A 9,531-nucleotide genomic window follows, 5' to 3' on the forward strand; every position below is an offset into this window, starting at 1 on the left:
TTGTCCTCAGGTCAAGGAAGGAAGGAAGGAAGGGAGGAAGGAAAGGAGTAAGGATGAAAAGAAGAAGGAATTAAGGAAGGAAGGAAGGAAGGAAGGAAATGAGTAAGGAGGGAGGGAGAGAGGGAGGAAAGGAGTAAGGATAAAAATAAGAAGGAATTTAGGAGAGAAGGAAGGAGTAAGGAGGGAGGGAGGGAGGGAGGAAAGGGCGAAGGAAGGAAGGAAAGGACTAAGGAGGGAGGGAGGAAGGAAAAGGCGAAGGAAGGAAGGATGGAAGATGGAGGGAGCAAAGAAAGAAGGGTGCAGGGGATGAAGGAAGGAAACATTAAAGAAAGAGGGAAGAAAGAAGAAAAGAAGAAACAGTCAAAAGAGAGATGGGGTCAATTTGACCCACCTTTCCTCCCTCCTCTCCCTCCTCTCCCTCCTTCCTCCCTTCTTTCCTCCCTCCCTTCCTTCCTTGACTCAAGGACAACAGGAGGGTTAAACATTTTATAAACCTTAATCCTCATTGAAAAGTAAAATAATTGTTAAATACAGCTCCAATTTCAACCAACCCAACGAATAAAATATAAAAAATGAATTTATAAAGAGCAGATTTTTTGTTATGAAAAAATATAGTTTAACCCTCCTGTTGTCCTCAGGTCAAGGAAGGACAGAAAAAAGGAAGGAAGGAAAGGAGTAAGGATGAAAATAAGAAGGAATTTAGGAGAGAAGGACGGAAGGAAGGAAGGAAGGAAGGAAGAAAATGAGTAAGGAGGGAGGGAGGGAGAGAGGGAGGAAGGAAGGAAAGGAGTAAGGATGAAAAGAAGAAGGAATTTAGGAGAGAAGGAAAGAAGGAAGGACGGAAGGAAGGAAATGAGTAAGGAGGGAGGGAGGGAGAGAGGAAGGAAGGAAGGAAAGGAGTAAGGATGAAAAGAGGAAGGAATTTAGGAGAGAAGGAAGGAGTAAGGAGGGAGGGAGGGAGGGAGGAAAGGACTAAGGAGGGAGGGAGGGAAGAAAGGACGAAGGAAGGAAGGATGGAAGGAGGAGGGAGCAAAGAAAGAAGGGTGCAGGGGAAGAAGGGAAGAAGGAAGAAAAAAGAAGTGTTTTTTCTATTCTATTATTACTTTTTGTTATATTTTCTCTTCTTTTATTTCATTTTCCAAGTGGAGTACCAGACAGCACACTTAAAACAAGCATAAATAATATATAATTAAACATTTTATAAACCTTAATCCTCATTGAAAAGTAAAATAATTGTTAAATACAGCTCCAATTTCAACCAACCCAACGAATAAAATATAAAAAAAATGAATTCAAAATAACGTAATAAGTGTGTTTTTCATGCTGGTCTTGCATTGACTCAAGCTGCAGCAGTTTGTTCACCTTGTCACTTTTATTAAATATATCTACTCTATAAATCTATAAATAGACACTCACTTCGGTTCCTATCTGCGGGAAAATGGTCTAAATTACTTTCCCCCGTCTTCTCTGGCCGAGCTGGTAATTTTCCTGCTGCGGAGTGAAGCAGGAAGTGAGTGTGAGCGTCCTCAGCGTGCAGCAGCAGCAGCAGCAGCAGCAGCAGTAGCAGCGTTGCGTCCTCTGGCAGCTTTATTCCCCTCTCAATAAACAAGCGGCAGGACTCACAGAGTAATGAAAGCAGCTCCTCCCGCGTCCTGCTGCTGCTGCTCACTGTCAGCCGCTGTGCAGGAAATTAAATTATAATTGCAGCGCCGCTCTTCCTGGAAATCAGCATATTTCATTAATATTGTCGCGCCTTCGGTGCTCGCTCCATAAACCGTATCACACACACACACACCATGTTAAAGGTGAGAGGTGTAGCTGACAGAGCAGAAGAGGTCAAAGGTTAAGCATCTATCTCTGATGTTGCAGTGTTAATAATAGAAATGATATCTTGCATTTGTGTGAAAGTGATTGAGAATATGTCACATGTCAAATATACTTAAAAAGAAGCAGAACTAGTATTTCCATTGTTCCTTTTATATATCTTTAAAGTCCGTGTAAAGTAAGAATAAATATGTGTTCTGAGTTTGACATACCACAGAAAAGTGTGTTGTTAACCACCCTGCCAAATTTGAATGATTAAAAAAAAAAATCGCCAAATATATGAAATTAGGCTTCAAAGTTGTGTAAAAATCAGCCTCTTTCTCTGCTCCCAAACACTGAAGCCCCGCCCCCTACCAAGTGTCACCTGTCAATCAAAGTCACCACCTCTACCAGAAACATAGACGCTACATCTGAGAGCTTTCTGCCGCTAACTCAGCGGCTAGCTCGGCGGCTAACTCGGCTGCTAGCTCGGTGGCTAACTCAGCTAACTGGCTAACTGTAGACTGTAGTAGTAGTAGTGTGTGCTGAATGTATTTCTACCTCTACAGCAGCAGGGGCGGGTTTATGCTAATCACTAAATCTTAAACACAGTTTGTGAAGCCTAGCTCCACAATTCAAATCTAAATGGTTGAAATACATTTATGACCTATTTAATGTGTTTAGAAGAAAAAGTCTGAAATGTTATTTTCTATGTAAAGTGTAAAATGAGCAGAGCTTTCTGGAAGTGTGGGGTTTATTGTATAACCATTAGAGCCATCAGTCTTCACTGCTACATCATAAAAATACATCCTCGTAACTACTATCTTATTAAAACTATTATTAACTATTCATTTCACTAAAACACATGTCAGTAGACCCAGAACAGCCTCAATTGACAAACATTTGTAGCATCTATACAAAAATAGAACATTTAATATATTTTCATTTTTGTGCATTTTGGGCCACTTTAGGAAAAATTATCAGATTTTCAGAATAAAAGACATTTGTGGTGTTTTTTTACAAGCTGTTAAAATGTCACGGGGTCAAATTTGACACAAAGAGAATATAAGGGATTACACTGTAATAACTCCTGAAAGAAAAGAAAATGAAATCAGAAAGAGAAAATATAGCAGTGACCTCTGACCTTTGACCTCTGACCATCCTCTCTGTTTTATATCAGATAATAAACTGAACTCCTGTTGATCCGTACGCGTCCAAAAATGTAAAACACCGTCTGATACGTAACATTTATGTGACCCTCTAATCCCACGCTGTCGTCTCCACACACACACACACACACACACACACACGCACACTCAGATTCCCCCAGAGAGGATCTTAAAATCATTTTGCCACTCTAGCGTCTGGAAGCCTCTGGTTAAACATTATAAACGGACTAATTGGTAAATGGGATGACTTAATCGTTGTGGGCAGGAAGTGATGAGTTTTTAGGAGGGGAGGGGTGTGGGGGGGGGGGGGGTTGAGGGGGGCGAGGGTCAATTGGGTTTAATGGTAACAGATTGTGTGGTAAGATGGAGATGGATTTCTCTGGTAACAGAACGCGCTGAAAGTCTTTTTATTTCAGTTTTATAGATTAAACTCAGTGTGAGATCTTTGGACTCGGTCCTCCCTGGAGAGTCCCTGTGGTCATTTTCGGAGGGGGGGAGCAGGGGGGAGGGGGGGCAGAGAGAGAGAGAGAGAGAGAGAGAAACAAATGACTTTTTAAAGCTCATTAATTATTTGTGTTTAATTGGTTCGTCAGTAGACTGATGACTCATGAGTCATTGCGTAACGAGGCAGCGATGTGTTTCATGTTTGCTTCAGTCAACTGAACCACAATATAAAAAGACACATCTTTATAATTATTAATAATAATAATGATAATAATAATAGTACATTTTATTTATTTTTTAGCACCTTTCTCGACAGTTAGAAAATGAGAGAAGAGACCGAAGAGAAGAAACTGTAAATAATGAGTCATTAAAAACAGACAGGAAATAAAATGAAGTTACAGTAAAGAGTGTGATGATAAAACACCAACATATCAAACGGTTATAAACACTTTATGATAATAGACTGTTAGTTAGTTAATTGTTAGTTGTTAATAGAACCAGGCGGGGAGCTCAGGTCCTCTGAAATGAAGCCAACCAGGAAGTAACTTAGAACTGCATTCTATCAAAAGGCCACCAGGGGGCGACCGTCTCTATACAAGTCAATGGAGAATTCACCAACTTCTCACTTGATTTCTAACCTCAGTAAACGTTTTCAAAATGTGTTTATGGTCTCAATCGCTAGTTTAAAGCCTTCTTCAATGCAGTATGATGTTCATTTGGGACATTTTGGCCTCCCTGATTTTATATGTGACGATAAAGCAGGGTATGCATTAGGGCGTGGCTACGTCCTGATTGACAGGTTGATTGACCAATGTCCTCGAGATCCAGCCCTCGTAACCATAGCAACCTCCCTGCCCTGCCCATGGCTCCACCTCATGCCCATATAAGTAGAATCCGTGTTTTTATTTTTCCCAGCATGCACCTGAAATTTTCAAGATGGCGCTGCCCAGATTAGAAACTATTGGCTTCCGAGCATCAGTCCACAAACCAATGGGTGACGTCACGGATGTTACGTCCATTTCTTTTATACAGTCTGTGGTTTAAACACAACTGGGAAGCTACAGAATGATATGAAAACCTTAAAGCAGGGATGTCAAACATGCGGCCCGTGGGCCAGATCTGGCCCGCCGAGGGGTCTGGTCCGGCCCACTTTCCTTATTCCTCCCTTCTTTCCTTTCATCTGTCCTTTCTTCCTTCCTTCTTTCATGTCTTCTTTTTCTTCCTTCCTTCCGTCTTTCATTCCTGTTTACTCTTCCTTCTCCTCCTCTTTTCCTTCCTTTCTTCCTTCTATCTGTCCTTGCTCCCTTTCTTCCTTCCTTCCTTCTCCTCCTTCTTTTCCTCCCTTTCTTCCTTCTATCTGTCCTTCCTTCCTTTCTTTCTTCCTTCCTTCCTTCCTTCCTTCCTTCCATCTTTTTAATGATCTGGCCCACGTGAGATTAAATTGGGCATTGTGTGGCCCTTGAATGAAAATGAGTTTGACACCCCTGCCTTAAAGAAACAAACAAAATAAAGAGGAAGTAGGACATTTATTTGGGACTATTTTCTGCGGCGGATGAATCCACATTTGGTGCTTTTAGTGAAGAATTCAGATTTATAGGAGTCAAAATAAGAAGAGAAGAACACAGAAGAAGAAGATAGATCAAACTTTAGATGCAACACTTCTGCATGTGGAAAAATAAAGACTAGCTCCAGATTGATCCTTTAAGATGAGCCTTTTCTCCGCAGCGTGCTTCCATCTGTCCTTCCTCCCTCCTTCCTCCTTCCCTCCTTTCCTTCCTCCCTACTCTTTCTTTCCTCCCTTCCTTCTCACCCTCCTTCCTTCTTTCCTCCCTCCCTCCTACCGTCCTTCCTCCCTTCCTTCCTTTCCTTCCTCCCTCCTTTCCTTCCTTCCCTCCTTCCTCCTTTCCTCCTTTCTCCTTTCCTTTCTTCCTTCTCACCCTCCTTCCTTCTTTCCTCCCTCCCTCCTACCGTCCTTCCTCTCTTCCTTCCTTTCCTTCCTCCCTCGCTTCCCTCCTACCTCCCTCCTTCATTCCTCCCTTCCTTCCTCCCTCCTTTCCTTCCTTCCTCCCTCCTTTCCTTCCTTCCCTCTTTCTCCTTTCCTCTCTTCCTTCCTTTCCTTCCTCCCTCCCTTTCCCTCCTACCTCCCCTCCCTTCTTTCCTTCCTTCTTCCTCCCTTCCTTCCTACTTTCCTTCCTTCCTTTCTCCCTTCCTTCCTTTCTCCCTTCCTTCCTCCTTTCCTTCCTTCTTCCCCCCTTCCTTCTTGACTTGAGGACAACAGGAGGGTTAAAGGACGTTGATGAATCCACAGAAGAAGAAGATAGATCAAACTTTAGATGCAACACTTCTGCATGTGGAAAAATAAAGACTAGCTCCAGATTGATCCTTTAAGATGAGCCTTTTCTCCGCAGCGTGCTTCCATCACATATTTACGACATCAGACGTCTGCAAAGGGAAACCAGAGAGGATTTATGTCCATGTCCTTTATGAGAAATGAAACGTGCTTTTATTAGAACATGTGCTGATTTGTGACTGCAGATAGCTTCCATGCTGCAGGTTAGAGACTTTCTAATGCAACGCCTTTAATGCAATACAAATACGTCATGTTTATAGTCTCTGGGTTTTAACTACACTTCCTCCCTCCCTCCTTCCTCTCTCCTTCCTTTACCTTCCTTTACCTTCCTTCCTCTCTCCGTCCTTTACCTTCCTTCCTCCCTTCTTCCTTCCTTCCTTCCTTCCCGCCCTCCCTCCCTCCTACCTTTCTTCCTCCCTCCTTCCTCTCTCCTTCCTTTACCTTCCTCCCTCCCTCCTTCCTCTCTCCTTCCTTTACCTTCCGCCCTCCTTCCTTCTTTCATCCCTTCCTTCCTCCTTTCCTTCCTTCCCTCCTTCCTTCTTTCCTTCCTTTACCTTCCTTCCTTCTTTCCTCCCTCCTACCTTCCTTCTTCCATCCCTTCCTTCCTTCCTTCCTTCCTTCCTTCCATCCTCCCTCCTTCCCCTCTCCTCCCTTTACCTTCCTTACTCCCTCCTTCCTCCCTTCCTTCCTTCCCTCCTCTCTCCTTCCTTTACCTTCCTTCCTCCCTCCTTCCTCTCTCCTTCCTTTACCTTCCTTCCCTCCCTCCTTCCTCCCTCCTTCCTTCCTTCCTTCCTCCCTCCTTCCTCTCTCCTTCCTTTACCTTCCTTCTTCCATCCCTTCCTTCTTTCATCCCTTCCTTCCTCCTTTCCTTCCTTCCTTCCTTCCCGCCCTCCTTCCTTCTTTCCTCCCTCCCTCCCTCCTACCTTCCTTCCCTCCCTCCCTCCTTCCTTCCCTCCCTCCTTTACCTTCCTTCCTCCCTCCTTTCTCTCTCCTTCCTTTACCTTCCTTCCTCTCTCCTTCCTTTACCTTCCTCCCTCCCTCCTTCCTCTCTCCTTCCTTTACCTTCCTCCCTCCTTCCTCTCTCCTTCCTTTACCTTCCTTCCTCCCTCCTTCATTTCTCTTTCCTTTACCTTCCTTCTTTCATCCCTTCCTTCCTCCTTTCCTTCCTTCCTTCCTTCCTTCCTCCCTTTCTTCCACCTTTCCTCCCTCCCTCCCTCCTACCTTCCTTCCTCCCTTCCTTCCTTCCCGCCCTCCTTCCTTCTTTCCTCCCTCCCTCCCTCCTACCTTTCTTCCTCCCTCCCTTCCTCCCTTTCTTCCTTCATCCCTTCCTTCCTCCTTTCCTTCCTTCCCTCCTTCCTTCTTTCCTCCCTCCCTCCTACCTTCCCTCCTTCCTCCCTTCCTTCTTTCATCCCTTCCTTCATCCTTTCCTTCCTTCCCTCCTCCCTCCCTCCCTTCTTTCCTCCCTTGCTTTTATTAGAACATGTGCTGATTTGTGACTGCAGATAGCTTCCATGCTGCAGGTTAGAGACTTTCTAATGCAACGCCTTTAATGCAATACAAATACGTCATGTTTATAGTCTCTGGGTTTTAACTACACTTCCTGCGCTTTGCCTCTGGGCCATAAATCACTTCTGATGATGTTTTCTACATATGAGGTCTGAGATTCATTTCATACAGTCGCTTTAAATCTGGAAACTTTGACGACTCTGCACCAACGATACAGAGAGAAATGAGACCAGAGGGAGAAGCTCCTCATCTGGGTTCTGTTTTATTTTATTCATTTTTATTTTTATTGTAGAGCTGCAGTTAATCAGCAGCTACTTTGATAATTGGTTAAATTAGGTGAGATATGAATATTTGCTGATTCTGGACTGTTGTTTGAGTAAAAGCAGCATTTAAAGGCTCCACTTTGGTTTTTGGGAAGGTTTTCTGGAACTTTTTTTACTTATTTTCGATGTTAAAATTAGTTGAAGTCACTGAAAATACTTCTTAACCTTCATGTCGTCCTGCTGGGTCAAATTGACTTCTTGCGTCTGTCCTTCCTCCCTCCTTCTCTCTTCCTTTCCTTTCCTTTCCTTCCTTCCTCCTTCCCTCATACCTTCTTTCCTTCCTTCCTTCCCGCTCTCCTTCTCTCTTTCTTTCTTTCCTTCCTTCCTTCCTTTCCTCCTTCCTCCCTTCCTTCCTTTCTTCCTTCCTTCCTTCCTCCCTTCTTTCCTTTCCTCCCTCCCTCCCTCCCTCCCTCCCTTCCTTCCCTCCTTCCCCCCTCCCTTATTTCCTTCCTTCTTCCTCCCTTCCTTCCTCCTTTTCTTCCTTCTTCCTCCCTTTCTTCCTCCCTTCCTTCCTTGACTTGAGGACAACAGGAGGGTTAAAGGACCAGGACTTTCAGCTGCATCTTAAGTTGCTCCTCGGTCAGACCTTTTAATTCTCTACTAAAGCCTCACAAACATGTCCAATGCATTTCTGAGCTCTTGGTTTATTATTAGACCATCCAGACAATTCACCACAGCTAACAACTGCACACCTTTTTAAACTGCAGGTAACCATGGCAACAACACTGATGCTTCAGGCTGCATCACTAGACAACTGGTAGTGATCTGTTGAATAAAATGTTTCTTCTGTGTTTTATTTTTTTTTATCTCTACAGAAGAAGTAAAGTTCCTGAGAGGTTAGAGGTCGACCCGAGCAAACACACAACCGTCGACATCGCTAACATCGTACCGCGTCAGAGCGTCAAACAAGGTCCACTGGAAACATCTGGAGTCAGTCCAACGACCAGCTGCAGCTGCTCTGAAGGGTTTGTGGATGATCCTGATGTTCCTCCGCTCATATAGAAACTAGACTGGCTCCATTACTCACATGTTTAACTTTACAAAGCTTTGATATGTTGGGTTAAAAAGATATTTATCATTCTGAACTTTATGGGGATTAAAAGACTCTTGTTGTCCTCAAGTCAAGGAAGGAAAGGAGGGAGGAGGGAAGGAAAGGAGGGAGGAGGAAGGAAGGATGGAAGGGAGGAGGGAAGAAGGAAGGGAGGAAGGAAGGAAGGATGGAAGGGAGGAGGGAAGGATGGAGGAAAGAAAGAAGAGGGAGGGAGGGAGGAAAGAAGGAAGTGAGGAAGGAAAGGAATGAAGGAAAGGAGGAAGGAAAGAAGGAGGGAGGGAGGAAGGAAGGAAGGAAATAAGGAAGGGAGGAAAGAGAGGAAGGAAAGAAAGATAGAAGGAGAGAGGAAGGACAGATGGAACAGTCAAAACAGACGGGGTCAATTTGACCCTGGAGGAAGTCAGGAAGCTTAACAGACTGATTAGAGGCTCTAACTCTCCTAACATCAGAGTGACACATGAGCTAAGTTGCTAGCTGAAGGATCGCTATGAAAATATTATATAAATTTGAGTCTTTGAGGATTGAAACAGAATTATTTGAACCTTTTTAAATGACTTTGTGCCGCTGATGACATCAGCAAACCTTCATCTGCAGCTAATGTCCCATCCGGATACGTTTCAAGATAGAAAATCAACTTTTTAAAAACATATTTCTTCTTCACACAAAGAAACGAAACAAACATCGATGTTAAGTCCTGATGCAGATGTTCCTGCTCATCGTATGTATCTGTAAAGTTGTCATTTGTTGTTGTAAAAAAGAGCGTCTCAGATTCCAGGTAAGAAATTCGAGAATATGGATGTTTTTCATTGACTTTGTTGTAAAGACTTGAATTAACCTGAACAAGGAGAATAATTATATGACTTAACTTTTAAACTGAGTGTTGGT

General features: G+C 43.6%; 1 protein-coding gene across 1 annotated transcript in view; it reads left to right on the forward strand.

The window, feature by feature from the left end:
* The window catches only part of dnaaf11 (dynein axonemal assembly factor 11), a 54,307-nt gene extending 45,710 nt beyond the window's left edge, over positions 1-8,597 (forward strand). The window contains 1 exon segment of the mRNA XM_053329517.1: positions 8,411-8,597. Within this exon segment, the coding sequence (XP_053185492.1) occupies positions 8,411-8,597 (187 nt within the window).
* Positions 8,598-9,531: the final 934 nt, after the last annotated feature.

The sequence above is a fragment of the Scomber japonicus genome, chromosome 12 (assembly GCF_027409825.1).
Source record: "Scomber japonicus isolate fScoJap1 chromosome 12, fScoJap1.pri, whole genome shotgun sequence".
In the NCBI taxonomy this organism is placed as follows: domain Eukaryota; kingdom Metazoa; phylum Chordata; class Actinopteri; order Scombriformes; family Scombridae; genus Scomber; species Scomber japonicus.